At 39.7% G+C, this 27,589-nt stretch overlaps 1 protein-coding gene across 4 annotated transcripts; it reads left to right on the forward strand.

The window, feature by feature from the left end:
* Positions 1–26,416, forward strand: LOC119791018 (protein FAM222A-like). 4 transcript variants are annotated; one of them, XM_038296830.1, is made up of 4 exons: positions 1–338; positions 679–869; positions 10,433–10,601; positions 24,753–26,416. In XM_038296830.1, the coding sequence occupies exons 3-4, from the start codon at positions 10,472–10,474 to the stop codon at positions 26,081–26,083; spliced, it is 1,461 nt and encodes a 486-aa protein (XP_038152758.1). In that variant the 5' UTR covers positions 1–338; positions 679–869; positions 10,433–10,471; the 3' UTR covers positions 26,084–26,416. The 4 variants fall into 4 exon arrangements, with proteins under 4 accessions (XP_038152758.1, XP_038152760.1, XP_038152756.1 ...); XM_038296832.1 differs by having other exon boundaries at positions 10,436–10,601; XM_038296828.1 differs by lacking the exon at positions 679–869 and having other exon boundaries at positions 2–338.
* Positions 26,417–27,589: the final 1,173 nt, after the last annotated feature.

The raw sequence follows: 27,589 nt of genomic DNA on the forward strand, positions 1-27,589 counted from the left end.
GCCCGCAGCCGGTTCCAGCTGCGCGCAGGACCGGTCCTGCTTCTCCAGTCGGCAGCAGCTCTCCGTCCCACCGCCACGCTGCGATGAAACACAAGTGGCTGCGAGAGAAAGAAAAAAGGAACCCCAAAAACCAACAATTGAAATTTTCATAAATATTCTTTATTAGTAACAAGCGTCGAGGAAGTACAGCTGATGGAAGCGACTTCTTCCATGGATTTTTCCCCCGAGGTTACAAGCGCTCAAACCAGCGGCGGAGGAAGAACGCCTTCAGAGGAGGACAGGAGCCAATCAGCCGAGGCGAATCAAAGATAAACAAGCCTTATGATAAAGCAAACTCTGTAAGAAACTATACCTTTACATTTACCTTATAATGTTAACGCTTCTAGATTAGTTTTGGATGATTTATAATATAAAGGTTCCTTTATTCTGCAGCAAAGGTGGAAAAATGAGAGCTTTCCTTAAAAAGGAAAAATTAGAATCTTAATGTGTAATAATTTAATTTTTTTTCATAAAGTTCTATTCAACAATTGAAATAATTGCGCGCAATCTGTCAAACATACATTTTTCCTTCAACGTATCTAATTATCGTGCGCCACTGTTGGGTATATGTGTAATTTATTTCTTTATTCCCCTTATCCATCTTCCCATATGAGCTGACTGATGGCTTTTCTTGCACAGGAAGACGCTTTATTTGTCAGCATCTCAGTGGCAATGCTTTGAAGTATATTATCAGTCACTCAGGGCTGCCTCTGAGGGTTTCTGCCTCCATTGTCTACCAGCCGGAGGTGGGATCATCGCACCTCAGTGCACCCGTGGCAGCCGGGGTTGAAGGTTAGCCTCAGCAGAGGTTCCTGCAGATTATTGGCAAGGTGTGAAATTCAAGCCTATGTGTGTGTGTGTGTGTGTGTGTTTCCTGCCTCCTTTGCTTGATCCTTTATTACTCAGAGAGATGGAGTGTCAGAGCACACCACCAGAGGCAGGGAAGAAAAATCCTGCAATTTTGGTGTTTTATTATCTCCCCTTCATCTTTTTTTCTTGGTGTCATGATGAAAAATGTGGTGCGTATTTCCATTTGTATCTGCTTTTTCTTTCTTTCTTTCAAACTTAGCTCCTATTTTAACTTGAATTTAGCTTTATGATGTTAAAACTTTACATATTTTTCTTTATTCCCCTATAAGCTTGCAGGTGTCCCCCATAGGGGTATCCCACTGATTCCCCTATCGCATTCGGGATGGAATTCTAACTTTGAACAGATAGGAAGGAAAAAAAAATAGAGGGGGGTTATGTTTGCTTCCTCGGGAGCATAAGCTCCAATTTATTGTGAAGTTTCCCCAAGTGTTACAAATAACTCAAAGGAGGGAACCGCTTGCTGAGAGTGACCTTTTTCTAGGAAGATCATCATCCAGGCAAGGGTGGGGTGCTCTAATTAAAGACGGGCATCTATTACCTCATTTCCAGGGGTCTGTTAAGTGTACAGTGTCATTTCTTGCAACAACTCGCACCACTTTATAAATGGGGGGAAAACTGGCCGATAAGAGGAAGAAATTACACATACAGGCAGTCACGTTTGCTTCCATCTTGTGGGATAATGTCAAGTCTGCAGCCTGCTGAACAGTTTCTCCTAATCACCTTTTTATCTGCTAGAGGCTGTCATGTGTAATTACCAGTGCCCTGCCATCTTCTGAAATCGGTCTAATTGCTCCTTGCTTTAATAACAGGATGACGGGCTATGAGACGGGGAGGGGGGTTCTGGGTGCAGGGGTTAAAGACTGGGGGCTCCCTGCTCGCTGAGGAAGGGACAGAACATCTAAGGTCATTAATATTATTTTGCCTTCAAGCTTCTCTCCCCCGTAATTGCTTTAAATTAATGATTATCCTGCTGCCAAATTGCAGTGGATGCATCATCATTTGTTCTGAGAGGAAAAGCAGGGGCATGACGACATCGTAATTTGGTTCAGAGATCAAAGCCACTTTTCTTGTTGATGCGCCTACTGTACGCTTGAAAGCTTATCTTTAGGTTCTGCTCCACAGTAAAGCCATGCAGGCAGCACTTTCTCTACAGCTTTTAACAGGTCATCCAACGAGCTGTGGAAAGTGTTCATACCCCATGTAGCAAAAGACTTTTGTTGCATTAAAACCACAAATCAGAGTGCATAGATCAACATAAAGTAAACCGTTATTGTTAAAACAACAGAAAAAAAACATAAATGTCTCATTTTTTCTTCATTATTTGTCTTTAAGCCCACTTAACTGGTTCCACTAAATAAAATCCGGTGTGACCGCATGCCTTCAGTTGTTGGCAAACAGAGGGCGTAATTTAATCCCAGTATAAATACAGCTGTTCTTTGAAGGCTTCAGAAGCTGGTAAGAGAACATTAATGAAGCATCCTCTTCATGAGGACACAGCAGGAATTTCCAGGGGCTGTTGTTGAACAATATCCCAAACATTAAGAAGCTGTGGAAGATGTTGAAGGTTGTAAAATTCTTGAGAATAAGCTTGAGGTTCACTTTTCAGCAGGGTGATGGCCCTAAATGTGGTCCACAGGAAGCTGTCTGAAATCGAAGCGTGTTCCTTTTAAAAGATGGTCCAGTCGGACACAACAGCGAATCTGTGGTAAGACTTGAAAAGTGGTAGTGGTTCTGCATCCGCTCCATCCAGGGCTGTTTACTTTTTTGAGGAGCAAAGGAGTGGAGAAATATCCCTGAAATAATTACTGATTTGAAGAAAATGAAATTAGGTCTTAAAACATATTTTCTCTGAGAGATTTAATACTAATTTTTTTCAGATAATGCTAAAAACTTTGATTATTTTCTTCCAACTATGCAAAACTTTGTGTGAAGGTCTAACATAAAATCATGAGAAAGTGTGAGGGGTATGAGCAGAGATTTCCTTTTCTCTGTGATACATGTAGAGCAGACATTTTAAGTTTCATTTGTTTGCTCCAAAAAAGAACTTATCCACCCCCCTCATTCGGATCAGCTGTCAGCATGAGGCAAGGTTTTCAAAAGGTTTGGCTGCATACCTCTTTGCTCTTTAACAGTGTGTCTCAGTGTGTATACTGGGCTAGGGATAAGATAAGGCTATGTTTACCCTCTAATGCTACCTTGGCATTGGCCAGACTTTACCTCACGCAGTGTGTTTCTTCTACCTTGGCACTGGCGGTGAGTGAGGGCAGATTTAAGTCAGTCCAAGGCTTTCCACCCGAGGGCTGCTCTCCAAGATAAGGCTCAATTTTGCAGCTTTGGATTCAAAGCCTCTCTTGTTCTCGGCCTCATTTGTTCTCATATTTTTATTACAACTTTTCTTTTTTTTGTAAGGATGGTACAGGGCCATATGCTTAGAGAAAACGTTCACATTTAGATGCGGTTTATAAGATAATTGATTTATTTTTTTAATAATGAACCCTCACCTCCAGTAATAATCTCTATTTCTCTACTTTTCTGGGTGAGTGTCACGGGATTTCCTATTAATAATCCACAACCTCTTGTTTCCCGGAGACATAACTTTTAAAAATAGACACCCAATTCTGTCCTATCCGCTCCTCAAAATGAGGCGAATAACAGAGCACTTTTGTTAATATCAGAGGGGCTAATAGGTGTGTATGTTTATAAGTGAAAATATTAGAGCTGAAAGAATTAATCTGATTAATTATGATTAATCTTAACTGGAGTATAGAAACTTTAAAACATACCTTTAGCTGACAGAGCAACCACCTCATCATTTAGAAACTATTTAAAAAATGTGGCCTAATGATGTGCACCACAAAGTTGATGCCTGCTAAGCTGATTTAAACACTCAGGGAGGGGGGGGCCGATTAAAAAAGGAATAGCCTTGGTCTTTTTAAGGGAAGCTACTGTTTATATTGTACTTTCAACAGAGTTTTAAAATTTTAAGCAGGCCTTACACCCTTGTGCAGAGAGACTGCAGGAACTTTGCCGTTATATCATAGCTTTTACCATCAAACTAATGTTTTTGCATTAGTTGGATAGTATAGAGCCAATTAAAGGTTGTCAGTGGAGTATTTGTGCTGTGATTAAGGGTGAATCATTTGCTTCGTTTCATCACAGCTGTGTCTTTGCATGACAGAGTCTGTAATGTAAATGTGTCTGTCTTGCACTCAGTCAGCCATTAATGCTGCATGATTTACATCTAATTGAAAGCTCTGGACATCTGTCAGTATATTGCCCAGAGATAAGCCACATACATTTTGCTCTTGCATTAAAAATGTAAAGGAAAGCCTTTATAATGCTGTACCTTTCACAAGAGCTAATCTTGATGCTAATGAGGCTCATCGTTGGGAGCTGCAGGCCTGGAGCATTCAGCCGAGTGACCCGCAGATTGTTTGGTTATCCGGTATGGGAGCCCTTGTGTTCTGTGTTTTGCCTGCGTAACAAAGAGGACCAGAGGAAAATGTGGGTCTTTCTCATGTGCCGTTCTGATTCCAATTATATAAACTATTAGAGAATTTAACCAGGCCAGCTCTTATCGGTTAATCCAGAAGTAATAGATTCTATTAAAAATGTATGAGGGGATTGGGAATGATCTGTGCATATGCCGAGGGTTGCATTTAGACGGATCCACCAGCTGCTGTCTAATTCTGCCCAAAGTTAAAATTATTTGTCTGGTTGCCATTACTGACAGCTTGCTGCAGCACTTACCTTTACCAAAAGCATATAGACAATTGATCACAAGCTGTGGCTTGGTATTGATGGACTAGAGACATTTTTCCTCAAACTCACGAAGGCATTTTAGGCATTTATTTATTCCAAATTCCCTTTTTCTCTTTCCTTCACATCTCATTCATAAGTAGAAGGATGGGAAAACATGAGCAAAACTAATGTGATACAATGAAGAGGATGCTTTTCTTAAACCTTTTCATGGACCTCTATTTATTCAGTGAGGATCCGAAGAACTGCTAACAGAAGACGGGAAAGTCAGGGAAGGAGTGTGTGAATCTGCCCTCTTTTATCTCTGCATTTCATGTTTGCTGAAAGGGAGGCTCTTTGTGCCATTGGCTTCTATCTTTACTCTGACCTTTGATGCTGCACAAAATCACAAAAGACTGACAGAAGGGCAGACAGATGCTGCTTGTATAATTTAAGGCTCTTGCTTGCTTGTTCTTTTCCCGTTGCTTTGTACAGCCAAACAGGTGAAGCAATGCATAATCCATTTTGGATCTAAAGCAGCGTTAGGTGGTGTGGTTAATCATGCACAGACGGCTTTGCCGTTCTAAGAAATGAAATGCATTGCCTGGACATGAATAGTGGCAGCTCTGGAACTGCAGACATAGATGGGAGGAGAGCTTGTTACAAAGGAAAAAAATAAAACTTTGCCTGCCTAAACATTGTTATCACAACACCACGGGGGACAGTTAGATGGACGACAAAGCACAAGGTCTTTATCTCTCTAGCAGGCCCTCCCTGGACTGCATCCTGCTGCTTATCAGCTGCACGGATAACGACTCAAAGTGGCAAGATTTAAACATAGTTTCAGCTTGAACTTTGTGCTTTTGTCATTCTCTCTAAAATCTTCCCTACGGCTTTAACTGGTAAGACATTATAGTTACCAGAGAAAAAAAGATTTCACTTTATTTTACCCGATTTGTGGATATGATTTAAACTACATTTGTAGATGCTATTGATAGAAGTCTTGTTTTTCTTTAAATCCACTGTACTTGTTGCACTGTACTTCTCAGAATACTTTGTTATGCATTTTATGTAGAAAAAACCTCGGCCTCTATGACTCTGGATTTATCTTAAACTCTTAAAATGTTGAAGCATCTCTGTTGCAATATTTTAACCTTTAACCATGGATAGTCTTAGGATACTTTGTGCTTATTAGCTTTTAATTGTTATTTATTTGCTCTCTCACTGCTATGCTGATGATATTCAACTCTTTATTAATTTAAAACTCATATGTATTAGTCTTAAGGAACATCAGATATACCAATTAATCTTAGAATGGTCTCCAGTTGATCAAGGGGATATGTTATTTTAGCTCGAGTGCTTAATTGTAACTATGCATCACCCTCCTTTGCATGTTTGACTCCATGGTAAAACCTCTCTAGATAACCCACAGCCTTACTTTGTCTTAAGAGCAGCTAGTAAACATTAGATTACATCACTAAAGCGCTTGTGTAACATCTACACTGATCCTTATAAGCTGACTTCCTGTTGAGGACAGGATGCAGTTTGAGGTCATAGTTTGGATTTAAAAAGTTCTGCATGGAGACACAGGTTTACATTTCCATTTGTATACTACTCATCCTCTATAGACCGACCCTTGTCCCACTACAGGGATTTATAAAAAGAAAATGAAACAACATCTAAATGGGTCAAAAAAGCAAGTTTCAGATTTTGAATGTGGTTAGTCTGGCTATTTTCTCTTTTAATGCCTCTCAAACCAGACAACTTTTTCTACTTCTACAGGTTCTGTCTCCGCTCGGGTCATTTAGCAACATTATTTTTTGAAATAAGTTGAAATAAGCTAAAGTTATTATGCTTTTTTATCAAATTAGATGAACCCAGATGATGATGCCACGAGCTACTGATTAGTGGGTCGTTTCTCATCCGCTGAGCTCAATGGAAGGACACCTCTAGATATAATCACTTTTAAATTATAAACATGATGGTGCTCCATGGGGTTTTTGTTCTTGGTCCGATTTTAGATATGCTTTATTAGTATCCATTATGTCACCCTTTGAGATTTTCTTTTTTCTTTAGTAATCCCTTAAACTCCAGTGTTTATCAAAGTCTAGGATAGTTTGATTAGTTTCAAACTTGGAAAATGAAGGATTTCTATTTATTCTTTCTTACTTGATCATATAAGGAACATATTCTTATTGATGCTCTGTAACACTGTTAAGCAGCTAGATTTGCTTTCTGCTCAAATTAAACTTAAGACTTTTCTGCTGTGTCTGCTTTTTAAGGTGTAACCCCAAATAACACCTTTACTGATCGCTCTGCTTGGTTATGCCCCTTCATATATATATGATCTATGATAATTTACCATCCAAGACCCTAATTAGGAACTGTTATCTGTCTTTAGATCAAGACTGAAAAATAAAGATTCTTTTCTGTTTTAGCCCCCTTTTTTTTGAAACCCTTAAAGATATGATCTGTGGATTGGATATTAAAGGAGAATTCCGGTTTTTAACACTTTTAGCCCATTTTCTGTAGTGTCCAGGATGAAATCGAATGATCGACACCAAAATTTTGACAATTGGTCCTGTCTCTGCTTTTTGGCTCATTTAGAATCACCCCCTGGCTGCTTTAGAATGGCTTCCATAGAGCATGTCCGATAATGTCCTTAAAACAACCTTAAACGTTCTTTTTTTTAAATATGCTACTCACCGGGTCGTCAGCGCTGTTCAATGACGTTCCAAAAAAAGTTTCGTAAAGAAAAAACGTTCCTGTAGTGTTTTATTTAGCATTTTGTAAATCCCATTGAGTTCTGTTGGAATAGTCAATATTCCCCTGCCACCGGAAACGGAAATGGGGCCTGTTTACACAGTTGTAGTCTTTTTGCTTCACTCTGTGTACTCCGACGTCGAGGTGCTAACGTCTCTGTTAAACACTTTAAAAAACTCTGAAAATGGAATACGAAAGGTGGATTCTTGATTCTCGACGTCGGAGTACACAGAGTGAAGCGAAAAGACTACAACTGTGTAAACAGGCCCCATTTCCGTTTCCGGTGGCGGAGGAATATTGACTATTCCAACAGAACTCAATGGGATTTACAAAATGCTAAATAAAACACTACAGGAACGTTTTTTCTTCACGAAACTTTTTTTGGAACGTCATTGAACAGCGCTGACGACCCTGTGAGTAGCATATTTTAAAAAAAGAACGTTTAAGGTTGTTTTAAGGACGTTATCGGACATGCACTATGGAAGCCATTCTGAAGCAGCCAGGGGTGGATTCTAAATGAGCCAAAAAGCAGAGACAGGACCAATTGTCAAAATTTTGGTGTCGATCATTCGATTTCATCCTGGACACTACAGAAAATGGGCTAAAAGTGTTAAAAACCGGAATTCTCCTTTAAATTGGTATTTTGCCTTGTATTGTGTGTTATTTGGGTTACATTTGGTGTATTTTTGCTTTTTTTCTCCTTAGGAATCCAGAATGTTCTTTATTGGCATTATATCACCATAATAAAACCTTCCTGAGACACAGACATTAGTTATAAAGCATTGATAGAAAGATGGGAAATGAGCATCTATGGAGGAGACGTAACATTTGAGAACATAATATTTACATGAAATGTAGTACAATATTTAGATAAAATACAGTTACTGCTGAAAGAGCCGATGAAATGGGCTGATGGTTTATTCAATTTTCAGCTGAGGTGTTCAGTGTCTGCCTCCAGGGGGACAGAAAACCTTCAAACTTTTAGGAAAGACTTCCTTAGTTGAATCGTTCCCCTGCATTGTCTGGGTGGTTGGGATCTGTCATCAAATGTACCATATAAATAACATATTATGCATATATCCTTATCTCTCTATATCATAAACAGCAAAAAAAAAGAGACAGCTGTGGATATTTAGCAGAGATTGAAATGAATTTAAATAAATCCCATCATAACAGATTGCATTATTACAATCTTATTGTTTGTGACATCTTTTCTGGCTTTAATTTCAACTTATTCAGGTAAGTCACTAGAGGCCCCATCTTTAGTTCTGACCCCTCAGTGTATTTTCCTTTCATCTGCAAATGATCAGAGTGATGGGAGATATTCTGGTGCATGTCTCATTTTCTTCTTGTGAAGGGATTCCCCTGAAGAAGAGCTCTCTCTCCCTTGTGCTCCTCCTGTCTCTGTAGTGTCTCCCCCCTGATAGATGGGAGGTAATAAAGGGATTGTTCTGAAATTGGTATTATTTTCTAAATGGTTGCTTAGCATTCTGAGGATTTTTAGCCCTGCTGTTCCCTGTGCATTCAGAAGAGAGTGGTTTGAAGTCAGTTTGTTCCAGATGAACAGATGTTAAGCAGAGAAAGACAAAATGGAGATGGCGCCTGCACCTGGAAAAAACGAATCAGTCTGTTCTTCTTTGGGAGGCAACAGTAATCATTCCTCTGCAGCCCATCACTAAAAGTTTTGTTTTGTGTTTGAATCAGTTTAGTTCCCCTCTGGGTCCTTAGGGTGAAATAAAAACAAAAGTAAAAAAAAAGAAAGCTGCTAATATCAACTGCAGGCTGATATTAGCCTTGTTGGACTACAGCGCGGTAAAGAACCAAAAGTGTTTCCCTTTTGAAGGATAAACTTAGTTGTGATATTTTGCATCTGTATCTGCAGATACATGATTTGCATGGATTCATGTATTTCACTGTGGCCTGAGGTTGTTATATATTTTCTGCAATCCTGGCATTCAGATTTTGCTGACTCTTTCAGATAATCAAAGAGAATGTCAAACATGATTATTACTGAAATATTAACTCAGTTTCTGCCGTTTTCCCTCCTTGATGCCACCCAGCTGTGGAGAGGAAAAGCCTTGTGGAGACAGAGGCTCTAATTTCCTCCGATAGTACTTTAATCTGCAAACAGCGCAGCATGCTTTAAGGAAAAGGATGCTTTAGTTTTTCTTCGATTATCAATGTGGTCATAAATTTATAACAAGTTAAGTTTCTCTACTGGACTGTCTTTCCATAAAGCCGGACAAGGCCTGAGGGTACAGGAGGGTCAGCAATAATTGGAGGAGTTCATTCTAGAAGAGGGAGAATGATTAGAAGAAAAAGCCTTCAAATTTCCAGTACATTATACTTATTATTATGTTACTGATCGAGGTCCTTAACATCTCATATTCTTTACTAAGTGTCATGGGGCTGATATGGGGATCAGAACTGTAATCAATGTAATTATGGTGCAATAGACTCTATAATATCCAATTAACATTATTAATGTGTGGAAATCCCCTGCATTATTGATCCGAGTACTTTAGTAGCAGAGATCTACGTTCTTCTGTTTTGCAAGAAATAATAAAACAATAAAAAATTTCAAATCCTTATGAAAAATAATTGGACAGGTTGTTTTCAGGAAAGAGCCGTCCCTCAACAACAGTCAGTTCCTTATGTGGCCCTTTGAGAGATACCTTCCCACCCTAGAGCACATGTTTGGAAAAATGTCAAATGTCTGTATGTGTTTGGTTAACTTATGAAATGTTGTAAAAAATGATTTTCCCATGTCTTTTTTCTTTCTATTGACATGCTGTTCATTATGCCTTGTTTTCCTGTTATAGCCTTCTAATTTCTGAATAATTTTTTCTTTGATGTTTGCTTATTTTAAAGTTCCAGATATAAACCTCATGAGAATTCAAAGTTAATTATTGTAAAAAATGTTTTAAACACTCAAAGATCAGTAGTTGATCCCACTCAACACTATTTAAATTGATAAAGACAGTGTATGAATTGCCCCCCCCCCTTCTTTTTTTTTTTTCAGCAGGATAATCCAGGCTGCCTGCCGGCCCAGTGAGCTATCATGCTAGCCTGTATCCAGAGACAGCAGAACTTCTCCTCGCAGCATTTGGCATGCACACCGAAAAGCTTCGATGTTCCGCCCTCGTCTCTATTGCTCCCAGTCCCGCCACCTCAAGCGTGCACCCGGAAAGGTTGGTCTTTTACACTGCTTAAACTCTCTATTTGACTGTATACACAAAAGATCATTGTGTTTTACAAAATCAGTTAAATAGTATTTTTTTGGTGAAATATAGGTCATTTTGCTTCTAAAGTTAGGCTGTTCCTGTCTTTTAGAAGTCCTCATCAACAGATGCACATAGTTTAGCTCAGAACCCTAGCTGCTGCAAATCTTCTTAAATTAAAATAACAAGCTTCTCCATAATAATGCCTGTTAATTGGGTCAGTAATCAGTGTGCTCCTGCTGCGCAGTTGCAGGCAGGTCAAAGTGGACTCTGGAATTACAGCGTTAATCAGCTCGCCCACACAGTATCACTAATTGATGCTCACATTTTGTGCTTCATGTCGGTGTTGTTTGACCTTCTTCCTGACTAATTATAGTAGTTTTGTTGAAAGGTTGGGTCTTCGTCTTTTGGCCTTGAAGTTATGAGTCATTTTTTTGCATATCTTAGGTAAAAACAAGAATGTATACATTCCAATATTTTCCTTAATGATTCTTAAATATATTGGCTCAGATTTAGAGATGTGAAGCTACAAATCTACCAAGATTGAAAAGGAAAAAAAACTTTAAAAAAAACTTTTTCTTTAAAAAAAAAAATAGTATAACATGTCTTTACTGCCTTTCACATATAACAAATATCCCACCACCCTTTAAAAACTTTTAACATTTCAACCACTAAAATAACATATCTATTTATGCACGTTTACCGAATGGTGCATCCAACAGTCTTTTAGTAAGAGTTGCATTCATTTATGTTGGGATGTTGGTAGTGATGTAATGTTTGGATAAAGTTTGGCACAGTTGAGCTTATGGTGAAGGGAGTTTTGGCTCACCTCCAGTAAAAAGAACACCAGATGATTCAGCATGTCAAGACGTGCTGGAGAATGTCAATGAGATTTTCAAGATAGATCCCTGTCCTATTCCAGCATGACTTTTAACCAAAGCGAAAAGAATGTTACATTAATCTGTGGTCAAGCCAGTTTTGTATGGGAGAAGTTGACTTATCGACACCTTTTTGTTTTTTTGGGGGTGCAAATAAGTTCTGAGAATTTAACCCCCAGATTCCACATCCTCCGTCACCCCTCTGCTCTGCCCCGCTCATGTACGTCCTGCAGAGCACTTGCACAGTCATCTTTATCAATGAGAACTGTTATACATCTACCGCCAGTCCTTCACACTTCACCTTCCATGTCTTCTCCATCCTTCACCGTCAAAATATGAAGCCAAGCTATTTTTTGCTCCGCTCCACTCCATTTAAAGCCGGCCAGGTCAGGATCACCAATTGCAATCGCATCAAATAGGAAAAAGAACTTCGAGAAGATCTGGTTTGTCAATTTTAAATATGGTAATGACAGATTGGTTACTACAAATAAGAGAATAATTCTTAAATATTCCCCAAAACTAAGACCATTTCATGAAAATATTGGATGCAAACTATTAGTACTTCAACATACCAGGCAGCAGATTTGTCATCTTGATCAAAATATTTATTTTATACTTAGATGCTTAAAAGTTTCAACAAAGCACCTCTCACAACTTCAAAAAAAACTTCTTATCGTAGGCATGGATGAAGAGATGCTGAGTTTGGATGTAGAGAACAAACCAATTCTGTATGATCCTAGTTATCCCTATTACAGAGATCCACAACGAAAAGAAAACGTTTGGGCAGCAACATTATTATGTTATATTAAATTAGGCGGTCATTACCGCATATTTTGCTTCTATGAATTAACAAATATTATTGCTCACGCTCTGCTCGAGTTCCAAGGAACTCAAAGCGGAGCAAGACGGGAGGAACTGCTTTTCATAGGCAGTCAGTAACGGAGAGGGCGGGTAAAGATGATGTGGGATTTTGGGGTAAAGTAGTCCCACTTAAGCTCCTGACCTCAAAACTGTGCTTTGGAGGAATGCTAAAAGGGATTTAAAGAATTTAAAGAATAAAACAGACAAATGGTATTTTAGTTCGAATGGTGTTTTGGAAAATTTTCTGCTTCACTAAGATTTAATTTTCAACAAGTTTGAATAAACCTTGAATAACCTTGATCTTAATCAATAAAGCATAAAAGTCATTATATATCAGATTTCTCTCTGCTTTCTGCTCCTTAATGTAACTTGCTGTTATATAGAATCTGAAATTAGCTGAACTGAAATAAACTTGCACAGATTTATCTTTCTCAGATTGAATGTTACCTTAATTAGACTTCTGCAGCAAACACCTGCAGCTTCACACAAGTACTTTCACTTACATTGGATAATTGGACTTCCTGTTAGTTTGGGTTTGACTGGCAGCCTGCCATGTGAATTTGCACAGGTCACAAACCTTTTTTTGAATCTGTAAAAGCTGCTTAGATTTAACAAGAACAACTAGACTAACAGGAAATTCTGGAACTACAGGAAAATAAAAACAAGCCTGAGCTCTAAAGAGCTAAAAAAAATTTCAAGTACCACTCTACTAGTTTGACCGACTGTTTAGTAAATTGAAGGCTCCTCTTTGTAGTGTAGCTTAACTGTGTGTATCCAGCTTTGTGAAAATTTGAATGCTCCATCTTCTTATCTCTCCTATCCTAAGGCAAAATACCTCTTTGTCATTAAATATTAATTTAGAGTCAGTGGAGCACTTGTCTGCTAATTGTTGTAACAGAAGGGCCTGCCATGCCTCAGGCAGATCTTGGGATGCATTTCTCATCCCGTTTACCTGCAGGGCCTCCACTTCCTCCTATCTCCACCCGTATGGAGTTTTTTCTTTTTTTTTCTAATGCTCTGCATCCTCCAGCTCAAGCCTGACATTTCAAGCATCGCCTTGGGGAATAAGCTCCCGATGAGAGCTCAGTCTGTGTGGTCCACGCTTTTTCATTAAAAGACTCGTTGCTGGAGCGAGTTAAAGAGGGACAGCCTCTGGCCACTGCTGCGCTTTTCAAAGCCATTTCCACTTTTCGCTATCAATAAATTGAAGGAACACTATAGCTCTCGCAGTTGCGCAGGAGCCCATGTGAACCATTTCCAGGAAAATGTTACGAAGATGAGAGCAAATGAGAGCTCCTCTCTTCTCCGCTATCTCGATGTGAATGCAAGGGCTGGGATTTCTTTTTTTTTTTTCCCACGCTGCTGGCCTGGGCTCGATGCTGGCTTAGAGAGGGGAAAGTTTGCCCAAGCCGGGCCAAAGTGCCACAGAAACAAATGAGAAATGACACTGGCGCAAAGAAGTCTTTGCCAGAACCTCCTGGAGCACACATATGAGCGTTGAACCCCAAGGTCACTCCGTTCTGAAAGCACCGTTTATGTCGAGGCTACTGACACGGAAACAGGGAGGCATGTGAGAATGGGGTGAATGAGTGTCTGTGTTTTTAGCCTGGTTTGTTTACCAGGGAAGGTCATAAATAGAGAGGCTAGTGTGAAGGGAGAACATGTTGGGGTGCACATGTCCTGTTTCTTGACTTGCAGAGGGAAATGCAGATAATTAGCAGTCAGATCTGATGCGCAGTCTGGCAGAGCTAATGGAGACCAACACAGGTCTCAGTATCTACTCTAGTGATGAACAAGTGAGTTTATAGTGCACAAGTCCAGACATTTACATTTAGCCTCACTTATTGTCTTATTTTTTCCTATTTTAAAAAATCCAGAATATTTTTATGATCAAATCAGTACACAACTGAGTTAAACAGAACACGTGGATCAGTTTAAGGAAACCATAGAGAAATCAAAAGAATCTAAATGATTATGCATCTTCATTGATATGATTTAAAATGTTTGCTTCACTTTCCAGATTCTATTTAATAAAAAAAACTTAATTTATCCCAAATAAATTGTTGCAGTAACTCGTAGGGTTTTTCCATAATTCATCCACAAAGGTCCGCATTCATCTCCCTAAACATTTATATATTAACCCAATGGAAAATCTAGCCATCATAATGTTTACAAAGAACAGCTCTGTATCCTGATGATGGACGTAATTTCATTTACCTATTTAAAAAAAGCATATAAAACATAAGCTTCTGTAATTATCCACAGTGGAGTTTTTTACTGTGATTAATAAAGCGGGATGCAGACCGGAACAAATTTATGGAGACGTGTCCTGTGGTCTGACAAAATGAAAATTGAAGTGTTATTGCTAAATACCTATTTATGCACAACTTGTGCATGCTTAAGTTGAGCATAAAGAAGTTTTGAGACAGCTAACCTATTGGCCTATTTAATTGCTGAGGGGCCTTTTTTGTTACAAACTAACAACAAATTTTCCCTCAACTGTATTTGTAATACACAGATTCAAACTTTAGAAACATCATAGAATGATAAACATCAAATTAATGAGAAATGGGCTTTTGTTTATATATTATATTAAATGATAACACAGAATTTCCTTTTCTCTTGGTATCCATGTTTCCTATTGTAAGGAGGTTTTCAGTTTAGCTGTCGACTCTGACAGAAAGTCTATTGCAGAGGCCCGTTTCAAACCGATGAAGGCAGGACCAATTAATTATATGGGTTTTAATTACTGGGCTTATTGGGCCAACTGGATACTTTGGATGAGTTGTCATAGCAACAGAGAAATTGGTTTGAAAGGCAGTTTGCATGCCTTGAGCTCAGTCCCCTGTTATTAATATAGCTGAGAATATTTTTATTATCGGTATTATTGGTGTAGTAAACAAGTATTTACGCCCGCTGAGAAGTGCTGTTCTGTAATTAACCGCCTGTTTTTTAGAGCTGTGTTCCTGCTGAGGTTCTGACACCAGTAAACAAGTGATCTCACCCAAGTGTTCAAGATAAGTCCTTAGCTGAAGATAAAAGGCCTTCTAATCCTGGCAGTTCTGCCTTCGGGTATGGTTATATTGTAGTTTTATCTCATGTGGGAATCATATCTAGCAGTCGCTGTAATTGTTTCCTTATGTTCCCTCAGCATGAGGCGGCTGGAAGCCGTGGGTTTGGAAACCCAATGAGCTTGTCCAACTCCCGTTTCAGTCCCTGGGTTGTTTTGCCCATAAATTAGTGATTAACTCAAACTGCTCCAAAACAATGAGGTCTCTGCTCTAATCTTGCAGGGCGGTGGGGGGGTGGGGGGGTAAAGCTTCAAGTGTGAGCACGGGAAAAAGATTAGCCAGTTTAAAGTGGGGGACTCAATGTAGGTGGAATAAGTTACTAAACAAACAATAGGGTTGCAGTGCAGAAAAGTGTTTTTAAATGCGATATTTTGAACCTACTGGTGAATTTCTTAAAGTCACCCTCCCCTATATTCCTCCTTTTTTTTGTTTGAACAGAAAAGGGTAACCAGAATGAGGTGCATTGTTTCTGCATTGTGCTTTAACAATTTAATGTGTAGGCTACAATTAAAAGCAATTTAATTGTGAGTCCATTAAATCTATCTGATTTATTCAGCATCACACTTCACTGCTGCTGTGCTTGTTTTTAAGGACAATAACAATACAACCTAGGTTTTCAGCCCCATGTGGCTGACTTCAATCAGCCCTGAGGGAAATGCTAAAAGGTCAAAAAATGTTAAAGTGTTGCATGATGGCTTTAGCTTGAGCAGCTCAGGTAAAGAGGCTGCTGTTATTTTGTAGGCTTGTTCTGCTGTCTGTCAGTGCTGCGCAGAGATACAGCATGCAGGCTGCAGGTTCAGGGTGATTAAGTGCTTAAGGTCAGGCCGCTAATTATCTTCCTGCCATTCCTCACCTCACAACACAGCTGCCATTTCCCCCCCGTCGTCATGTGAACAGCCTTATATTTGTTTTCACTTCTTATCTTTATTTCACAGCTCTACATTTTTGCTGTATAACCGAGGAGCTTCTCAGCAGAGAAACTAAAAGAAACCTGCCTGAAAGAAGCTTAAAGCTGACATTTTACTACAATAATGTGAGAAAGTCAAGAATGCTGTCTGAAAATATGAGTTTCTTTAAAAAAATGCCAATAGCCAGTACAGTTATAAACATATTGACTGTTACAGGATACAAAGCTATCTACCTTGCAGAGCCTCCTTACTTCTTTTTTAGCTCTGTCATCAAACAAATTATCATATACAACATAGATGTGATAGGTAAATCTATTATTCAAACCGGCCTGACCTTAAGTACCCCCCTTGTGAGATCATGGGGGGCATTGAGGAGTGGTGATCCTGCTTAGGTGGGGTTTTGCCCATAAAAGTTCTCCAAGAATAGATCAATGACTTATCCAGAAGCTAACAAAAGAGCCCAGGAAACCATCTAAAGAACCACAGGCTTTAGTTGCATTACTTTAGGTCATCATTTGTTCACAAAAACGCCTTTCAGATTGTATTTCCACAATAAACACACAACCAACAACTCCCGGTTGTGGATATTCTTTCCTTTCACATCATTAAAGCTCTATCAAGACCATGGTCTGTGTTTGTTTTTTTTAGATTCGGTAGCTGAAATGCAGCCCACACTTTCAGCATTCACCTGAGCAAACTTCTGAAACCATGTCTGGTCGAGTTTCTCTCTCCCAGCCTTATGTTGTAACCCTCATGCATGATCTCTGACTGCGTTTGGTGCTTTATAAACAAGCTAAGTTATTTTGCACCATCAACAGATCTGCAGGAGATTCTGCTGATTAACATACACTATATTGCCAAAAGTATTTGCTCACCTGCCTTGACTCACATATGAGCTTAAGTGACATCCCGTTCCTAATCCATAGGGTTCAATATGACGTCGGTCCACCCTTTGCAGCTAGAACAGCTTCAACTCTTCTGGGAAGGCTGTCCACAAGGTTTAGGAGTGTGTTTATGGGAATTTTTGACCATTCTTCCAGAAGCGCATTTGTGAGGTCGCACACTGATGTTGGACGAGAAGGCCTGGCTCTCAGTCTCCGCTCTAATTCATCCCAAAGGTGTTCTATCGGGTTGAGGTCAGGACTCTGTGCAGGCCAGTCAAGTTCATCCACACCAGACTCTGTCATCCATGTCTTTATGGACCTTGCTTTGTGCACTGGTGCACAGTCATGTTGGAAGAGGAAGGGGCCAGCTCCAAACTGTTCCCACAAAGTTGGGAGCATGGAATTGTCCAAAATGTCTTGGTATGCTGAAGCATTCAGAGTTCCTTTCACTGGAACTAAGGGGCCAAGCCCAGCTCCTGAAAAACAACCTCACACCATAATCCCCCCTCCACCAAACTTTACACTTGGCACAATGCAGTCAGACAAGTACCGTTCTCCTGGCAACCGCCAAACCCAGACCCGTCCATCAGATTGCCAGATGGAGAAGCGCGATTCGTCACTCCAGAGAACGCGTCTCCACTGCTCTAGAGTCCAGTGGCGGCGTGCTTTACACCACCGCATCCGACGCTTTGCATTGCACTTGGTGATGTATGGCTTGGATGCAGCTGCTCGACCATGGAAACCCATTCCATGAAGCTCTCTGCGCACTGTTCTTGAGCTAATCTGAAGGCCACATGAAGTTTGGAGGTCTGTAGTGATTGACTCTGCAGAAAGTTGGCGACCTCTTCGCACTATGCGCGTCAGCATCCGCTGACCCCGCTCCGTCAGTTTACGTGGCCTACCTCTTCGTGGCTGAGTTGCTGTCGTTCCCAAACACTTCCATTTTCTTATAATACAGCTGACAGTTGACTGTGGAATATTTAGGAGCGAGGAAATTTCACGACTGGATTTGTTGCACAGGTGGCATCCTATCACAGTTCCACGCTGGAATTCACTGAGCTCCTGAGAGCGACCCATTCTTTCACAAATGTTTGTAAAAACAGTCTGCATGCCTAGGTGCTTGAATTTATACACCTGTGGCCATGGAAGTGATTGGAACACCTGATTCCAATAATTTGGATGGGTGAGCAAATACTTTTGGCAATATAGTGTATTTCTCTGGTCAGATGGAAACTGGAGGATCTTATGTTTTCTCTGCTGCCTTTGCTTTGTATTGTAACACAGTGCTGCTGTTTAACACTTCCAATTCATAGCGGTTAAGGCTCTATTGACCCCTATGACCTTGAACTTTTTATCAAAGTTATACGTCATTGATTCTTTGGTGAAATAGATACTGACCTCAGTGTGTTTTATGATACAGTGAGTTTTTTCCTGATGGGTTTTTTCCATCAAAGCACTTGGAGTGCTTAACAAGGGCTGCCTTGGCTAGTTTGAACTGGTTTTATAACACTTTTAAAACCTGTTTTATCATCCACAGGAAAAGAAGTGGCTTGGTGTTGCTTAACCTTCTAATGCATTGGTTTCCAAAGTGGAGCTGAATGGAATATATGCAGTAGAAATTAATTTTTATAAATGATCCTTTGTTAGCGTTACTTAAAAGATATTTGAAAGCAATGGTGAACTATATTTCACAGCAAATGAACAGTTAAAATAATTACTCTTTAAAGGCGGTAGTTTTAATTTCAAAGGAGACTGTAGTTTAATTAATTAATTAATTAATTGCGATGTGTCATTATTTTCCGGACGCTTTGAACCATGCAGCTCAAAAGAAGGTGCAGCTTTTCTGTAGATTTTTCCTAACCGCCAGAGAGGAAAGTCAATGTTGGAAATGAAAGAATAAGAGGTCGATTTTCATATAGCACAAGAACATGCTAGTAGGAGACACGGAGGAGAACAAATTTTATTTTTTTTTACACATTTTGACATTTATTTGCCTCTTTAAATCTGTCGAACCAAAGAAGAGACTGGGCTCAACTCCCGCAGAGCTGAAATAAAGAGCCAATGAGGCCCCATCTTTAAATAGAAGCTCTTACTGCTGCTAGCCAACAAGCTAACGGTAGCTAGCATTCTTCTTCATCCCTACTCCAGGGGCCTATATGTAGAGCTCACCCTACAGGTTTGGTGGGAGACAGTTTAGTAGATATCTACGGTTTATAGCCCAATGAGGTGTGCTCTATAGTCCAGGAAATACGGTAATTTACTGCAGTTGACTTTTCTTTTTTTGGAACCGCTGTTGTCATGTATGTTTTTTTTTTGTTTTTTAGTGGTTAACAATACATGGGGCTGCTTAGTGGCGCAGTGGGTAGCACTGCTGCCTTGCAGCAAGAAGGTTCTGGGTTCGATTCCCGGGGTCTTTATGCATAGAGTTTGCATGTTCTCCCTGAGCATGCCTGGGTTCTCTCCGGGTACTCCGGCTTCCTCCCACAGTCCATAAACATGACTGTTAGGTTAATTGACTTCTCTAGATTCTCCTTAGGTGTGAGTGAATGGTTGTATGTCCTGTTTGTCTCTGTGATGGACTGGCGACCTGTCCAGGGCATACCCCGCCTCTCACCTGTAGACAGCTGCAGATAGGCAACAGCACCGCTTGTGACCCCAATTGGGACAAGTGTGTCAGATAATGGATGGATGGAACAATACATGGACAATCCGTCTACACAAACCACTATATGAGTCTCATTCCTGCCTCCCAACTGTTGTAATGTCCAATACAGACAAGCATTTAGAAGGCCCCAAGCTAATCAGATTTAAATGCGTTTTTCTTGCAGATGCAAAAACACCAGCTGGTGATATCAAAGAGCTGACAGAGTTTGTGAAGGAAGTGATAAAACACAGCAGTTGTGGCTGGTGCACAGAAGTACTTTCAGCCTGTGATGGTCAATATTTACACAAACATCGTCATCAACAGATGGTTAGCTTGTTTTTATCCATTTTTAACTTCTTTAAAGGTTAATTCACTTGGTTTCTCGCTTAAAAATTAAACAAACGTTTGGTTTCTTTATGGTTTTAACTTTCTAATCTTCAGTTTCTCATTAACCAGCCCTTACTGCTTTGTGAAGATAGTACTTATTTGTGGCAAAGAAGACCTTGGTGTTAAGATAGAACTGGTTTACTGTCTTAAAACGGCTGCTTTGCAGGTGAAGACAGAAATAGCTGCTAAGTAAACATTGGTTTAACACTGGAAACATTCTAGTTGAAAATCAACCTGGCTAAATTTTCCAAAGTTAAGGTCAGAACCATACACTGGCTGATAAACTCACCAAAACAATTACAAAACAATTGTTTTAAGGCAACTATTTTAACTAAAATGATTCTAGAGTTGTTCACTGATGAACAGCTCTTGCTGTCCAACAGCAGCTAATAGTGTTAGGTAGAGAAATAATAGATCTCTACAGGTGAAAGGTTGCACATTTTGTGGTTACTATAAGTTTTGTATGAATAGGAATATAGCTGCACCATATCAATCATTGCAATAAAGGACTCAAACTTTGGTAAGACATTGTCTCTCATACCATGATACTACAACCAACAGCCTGAACTGTTGATTTCATTTGATATTTCATTTTTTCTTAGAAATTACTTTGTAATTTTGAGAATGTATGTGATGGATATCCAGATAGATCAACTGCTTGCGTTATACTCAGACCAGCCTGCCTTGAAATAACTATCTTCCCATCCCAGCACACCGTCTTCAGCAAATCTAGATGCATAAATGCATCAAATTCCTGATTTATTTTGTCCCATTTTTGTTATGAAGAATTTGAAAAACAGATACTATCAGTAAAATGTAGAACAGAATCTGCTAAAGCTTTCTTTTCAAGGGTTCTGAACCAAAGAGTTGCACATTTTTGTAAGGAGGCAATTTCTTTCTTATTTCTTGTTTAATAACATCTGCCTGTTTGAGTTGAGGCCAAAAAAACAAGGTCTGCCATGTTCTGTTTTTGAACCATTTCAAACATTTTGACACATTTTTTATATATAGATAACATAATTGAATAAAACAGTGGCTTTCAGCTTTAAAATGTTTTTTCCAGTTTGTTCATCTTTGTAAATAGATGCTAAAACCTGATTGTGTCGTGTTCACATTACCTCTGCAGAGAGCCATTCCTGTCACACTTTGTCCATCTTGGCTGATATTTATTGGGCTTTATGTTTAGCATTTGGTTGAGACGGCATCTTCTTCGCAGGCGGCTTTTGTCTAGCTGTCTGCTACAGGGTGAAACACGAGTTATCACAGTGCCAGATTGTCATTATTGAGCATTAAACTAGGCTGTGTGGCAAGAAAAACCTTCTAAAATGAGCAAATGAGGATAAGAAAGACTTCAGGACATGCTTTTATTACATCAAGACCGTATTAAGATCCTCCATTTACATCCTTGTTGCTGCTGTTTGCTGCCATTCAACACCATTGATTGCAATGAATCTCCCCGAGATTGAAACCTTTAACCTCCAGCTGTAGATTAGAGTCATTTAATACCGATCATGCTGATCTCATGTAACCTCACACAAAGCAGTGGTTGGGTTTCTGTCAGTAAAAAAAAACCTAAACTGATCCCTTATTCCCATGCATATGTCACACAGCGGTGTTGCTCAGATGATGAATGTGAATTCAGAGTGCCTGTTTGTTAATGAGGTTTCCACCGTGCCACATTAAGGCAGCCGCAGTGGGAAGTGCAGCTGTGTTGTGTCTCCTAAGCTCTGACAGGGCTGTAATCTGTGGGACTAACAATATCAGACATCCTGTGAAGACGTGTTAGCGTTCGCTGCGTTTGAAGTGCGGAGCAGCCGGTCGCAGGCCTCAACACTTCACATTCTACACGATGAGAAAAAGGAAAAAACATCGGGTTTAGATTTGTTTTGCTAAATTATCAATAGCTTGTTCCTTTGTATTATTATCCGTGGAGGAGAAATTGTATTAATCCTGGTGCTCAGTGATGCGAGAAGTTATTACACTTTTAACTGTGTCATTTCTTTTAGTAATCTAAGCTCCTTAAGGTGGCGATGATTCTCTTCCTCTTATCTTTTCTGGTTGTGAATAAATGTTAGGAATTATTATTACAGCTGGCATTTTTGTCATGCCTCCTGCTTCAATGCAGGATTATGGGAAAACTGGAGTGGAGTGAGCTCACATCTTGATGTGTACAGTACAAACACCTCTTCAACATCCCAGATGTCATTGTTTTCTATAGCAGCACTACGTCGAAAAATAATAAGGCCTGTTTTTGCTTTGTTGTAATTCTCTGCAGAATTCATTCGTGCTCTTGGCACCATGGTGCTCCTTCCCTCTGCTCCGCTGGGAGGCCGTTGGTTGGATTGAACACTCTGCCTTACCTTTTTTTTCTCCTCTGCATTTTAAACACCCAATTTATTCCTTTCATGAGGTGGATCTTGTAGATTGAGTCATTTTCACAGTCGGGAGGCTCACTGTAGGACTGAGATGAAATGAACTCCCAAATCAATTTCAAATGGGAACAGTGAGCAAGCACCACCCCTGCATAGCTGGAATTGGTTTTGTTATTAAAATGAAACAAAGTGTTTGTTGTTTTTTGATCTTTTCTGTCTTATTGCAGATTACAGCTTTGTTCTCTTTACATGCTGAGATTTCCACAGACTCACGCTGGTGTGATCTAGGTTCATTTCAGAGTCTTTTCTCTACCCCGTCAGATTTTCCATAAAAGCATCAATCTGAAAGGCGGCAGTAATTTCCTCTTGATGATTTATTGTTTTGTTTTTTAAACGAGGCTTTTTTCCCCCCTTGCCTTTTGACAACAGGAGTTAAGCAGCTAGAAATAATAAGCCCATATAATAGTGTTTAAAATCAATTTTAGTTTGTTCTGTGTGCTTTCCTGCATGTTTCAATCATCAAAAACCTTAAAAATTGCTTTTTATCTTTCAGTTCGAAACAGCATAATTAAACTAGGGAAAGACTGTTTTTTTGTTGTTTTTTTTTTTTTTTTTTTTAGAAATTCCTAATTAAAATGTTCTGTTTTATTAAATATTCAGTTTTCATTATTTCTTAGAAGGCTGTGAAGTTTAAATACTTAAATTGTCAGCAAAGAACAGAATCTAAACTCCACCTGTTGTCCTTTTTAATGTCATTAAGATTGATCTGATGGAATAAGCTATTCTTAAATTTTGTTTTCATTAGCTTTAAGTTGTAAAGCATCATAAATAACAAAAGTTATAGGCTTGAAAAAACACTGTGTATTTGATGTATTTATAGAAGTAGTTTAACTTATTGGTGGAGTATTGAATGTTCTCGATTTCATAAAGTAATTTGTTCCCAAAGTGATGTCTTCAAACAGCTGCGTTTGATTGGCAAATCTAGTGCACCAAATAGGCTGTTCTCCTTCTATCTTTTTGACCCATTAAAACAAATTATCTAGTTTTAAAGGGAAGCAACACATTCTCAAAAACTTTTAACAGTTTCTCCTCAGTAATGTTTCTTTCAGGACAGAAAGTAGAGCTACTTTTGTTGTTTATCACAAAAAAAAACACACAAAAAAAAACAGAATGAAGAACAGCACATCTCAATTAAAGAACTTCTGAGAAATGAAGAAACTAGTTTCTCTGAATCGCAGTTTAAAGATGAATCCAATATGACTGCCATGTGTTAACCACATGACAGCTGCTGTAATAGATTGCACTTCTGGCAGTTAATATCTTATTAAATCATCCCCACACTTTCATACATGTATAACCTCTCATATTGAGCATGTTTCTTTCATGCTTTTTATTCAAAAAATCCAGGAACATTAGAACTGGCATCTATTATTAACAGTAATAAGCCTTGTCATTCAATGCATCCTTATGGTTTTTATACAGTGCAACTCTAACATCATAAGGGAGGTTTCTAAATTAAACCTTCAGCCTTAGTGGGGGAAAAAACTAAACCTCCAGCTTTTGCTTTCCATTTTCTTACTGGAGATCGGTTTGAATTGTACTTCCCCTCTGAGGAGTATCTGTTTAAAGATCAATGTGCATAAATTAGGGATTGAAAAGGATCTTTTTGCCTGTCTGTGCGTTTTAGCTCAACAATATAGCTTATTTGGCCCCTCAATAATTGTAGATACCGAGGTTTCCTCTTGAGGCAGCACAAGAATCACCAGCTGTACTTGTGTGTTAAAAAAACGTGTTGTCCGTTTTTAAACAAAAACTGAGCACTTTGATTTTATTCAGTTCTGACTACTTGTTAAAAAAGGGAATTAGAAACATGTTTAGCAATAAATTATTCTCTCTACTTTAAAATTTTCGGCAAGTTAATTACTCAGTGTTAAAGTCTTAATTAATATAATTAATTTTGGTTTAAAATTATCCCAAAGGCCTGTTCCTGATTGAAGTTGGTTCATAGCTTTGCTTTATAGTGTGGGAGACGGGTAAGACTGCCAAAGGAAAGAAGAAGAGGTCTCCTCTCAGATCCATGTGTTCTAATCACCTTTTCTCTTTGCCTGTTTTCCAGGAGAGCCTGGCACCAGGATCTCTCGGTACCCGTCTCCTGCAGAGTTGGATGCTTTTGCTCAGAAAACCGCCAACAGCCCGCTCTCCATAAAAATCTTTCCATCTGACGTACGGGTGCCACAACACAAGCAGCTTAACAAAACTGTGAATGGCTTGGACACCACCGGACATCGTTACAGTCCCTACTGCCAGCCTAACTCAGGAGGCTACCAGGGCTTGTTGGCCATCGTCAAAGCCTCAGTGGCGGTCAAAGGTGTTGTGAAAAATTCTGAGGGCAGGAGGACTAAACATAATAACTCTCAGACGGCACCATATAACAATCCCCTGAATAATAGCTGCACAGTCAGACACGGGCATGAGGCCTATAACACGGGTTCATGTAAGCCCACAGATTTACCTGTTGAAGCACTTTGTTCTACTGCAGGAATGGCCTCCAAAGATCAGAGCCTGGCCTCCCAGCCGGAGCTGGCAGAGGTTCAAAGCCTGATGAGGCGGATGAGCAGAGTTCCCCACAGCCAGGTCCCGCAGCTGGGGGGGGTGGCTCAGTTCAGCCCCTCGCTGCAGGCTGTAGCTGCAGTGGCGCATTCAGGATCAGGCTTGGTCTTTGGAGTGCCGCCCCAGAGCAGCCGGGCCTTTCCAGGAGCAGTTCTACCTACACAGAATGCAGACGTGACCAAAACTGGATACTTTGAGAGGGAAGACTACACGATGTGGCAGCCCTATCGGCAGGAAGCGTTGAGGATGTACGGCATGAGTAATGGAACTCAGACCTGCAGAACAGCAGAGGCCGGGGTCGGGTCTCCTGAAACCTGCCTCCCTTTACCGGGCTCATCACAGCTGCCTTACAGGCAGAACCTTGGAAATGTTGGTGCTGTCGTGCAGAAAGAGCAGGCTATCAAACAGTACTTCGCTCCCCTCTGGGACAACCGGAGCAGCGATGTTTACTCCTCTCAGGTGTTGGGAACGACTACTTGTGCATCCAAGCCCAGACATGTGGAGGTGTCCCATCCTCATCTTCACCCAAACTGCCATCAACCAAACCAGCTCCATCCACCTGTCCCTCCCCATCATCCTAATCAACACTACCATCATCTTCATCATCAGGCTCAAGCCTACAGCGCAGAGCAAAACCTCTCCTGTGGGCTACCGGCTTTCAGCCTGTGCCACACTGCAGTGCTCAGCAGCAGCCTGCAGTCTCTGGAGTGCCTCATCAGTGAGATTCAGCCTCCCTGCATCAAAGAGCGCATGCTGGGCCACGGGTACGAAGCCATGGTGGGGATGCCTCAACTGCTGGAGCATCAACAGGACATGCAGCTCCCCGTCTACATATAAAGGGGTGCTCTGGAACATTCAATAAATACGCAAGCCTTTTTAGTTGTGCATGTATTTGTAGAAGGCTGTGTGTTTCACAGATGCAGGTTTACTCTACAGATTCTTCTATTTTTGGCTTCCGTTGATTTAACAATAAAGCTTCACATTTTGTATTTGCCTTTACAAATACTAGAAAAGCAATCTGAGAGCGTAGAGTCCCGCCAATCACCTAATTTTGCTCCATATTGTAACCTACACCTATGGCTAAACCTCACAAATGATCTGGATCATTACCAAACGTACCGCTCTCACCTTTTTCATTCCCTCTGCTTTCTTGTTTGATCAGTAGACTGAGAGTTTAACTTTGAGACTTTGAGCCTTTCCTGTGTTTCCGTCTTCAATATAATTCTGGACTTTTTTGAGTCTGATGTTGAAGCTGTCAATGGTCACTGCTGCCACCCTCTGGTTTAGGGAGGAACTGCTTGTTCTGCTAAATAACGTTAAAGAATCCATCTGGATTATGATGTGGATCATCATCAAAATTTAATGGATTGTTACTTGGACTGAGGTGTAAGAATTTAGTTAAAGTTCATACATAACTTTAAGTTATCCTATATACACAGACGGACAGAGAAAAAAACTTGACTAAAAACATAACCTCCTTGGCAGAGGTAATAATTAGGGGCACCGATTTGAAAAAGGAAGTAATTCCAGGATCTCTCACTGTTTTGTCAGAATATTTTATGTTTTTAACTTGTTAAAAGTTGTCATTATTTTTTGGGGGAAACTGCTCTGCCCTGCCATCAAACCCTCTGAAGTAATCAAGTGTTTTTTCACTATGAAAACGGCTAGCAATGCTTTCATGGAGAAATGTTGCTTAAAAGCATTGTATGTTTTTTTTTTTTTTTTTTTTTTTTTGAGCAACAAATGTTTTGCCTCTTTTATGTTTTATGGAAATGTGTTATTTCAATCAGCAATGTTGAATTCAGGCTCAGACAGATGCACCCTTTGGAGGGATTTTTTAAAAACTGATTTAAAAGCAAATCTTTGGAATGAACATTTTTCTTTCTCCTTAAGACCATACGACTGTTTCCCATGCAGAACCGTTTGACTGTAGGCTGCCTGAATCATTTCCCGTTTTCTTCTTTGCAGGGCTATAATATCTCCAATGGCTTAAAATGTATGAGTGAGAAGTATTTCATCTGTCTGCAACAGTTTTGTGAGACTATTTATTTCTGTCCACTTGGTGGGTTATGGCAAACTGTCTTTATAAATATAAAGTGCAATTACTATATATGGACATGTGAGTTATCTTCATGAATTATGTTGATGAAATAACTACTTTTTGAAATGTATCACCCTAATCAAACACCCTTTTTGTCTCTTCTTAATGAGGATTGTCAAGTAAATAAATTTTTAAAAACCCTAACAGGTTATTATGTCATGTAGATGTATGTCATGCTTACAGTCCTATTTAGGTTTAAAAACCTGTGGATTTAAAGCTTAACCACTGAGCATTATCCATTT

The sequence above is a fragment of the Cyprinodon tularosa genome, unplaced genomic scaffold, assembly GCF_016077235.1.
Source record: "Cyprinodon tularosa strain WSP-4 unplaced genomic scaffold, ASM1607723v1 ctg378, whole genome shotgun sequence".
Taxonomy (NCBI): domain Eukaryota; kingdom Metazoa; phylum Chordata; class Actinopteri; order Cyprinodontiformes; family Cyprinodontidae; genus Cyprinodon; species Cyprinodon tularosa.

Coding starts and splice junctions, on each gene's coding strand:
- LOC119791018 (XM_038296830.1), top strand. CDS start 10,472: ATGCTAGCCTGTATCCAGAGACAGCAGAACTTCTCCTCGCAGCATTTG. Junction 10,602..24,752: donor TCAAGCGTGCACCCGGAAAG/GTTGGTCTTTTA, acceptor CCTGTTTTCCAG/GAGAGCCTGGCACCAGGATC.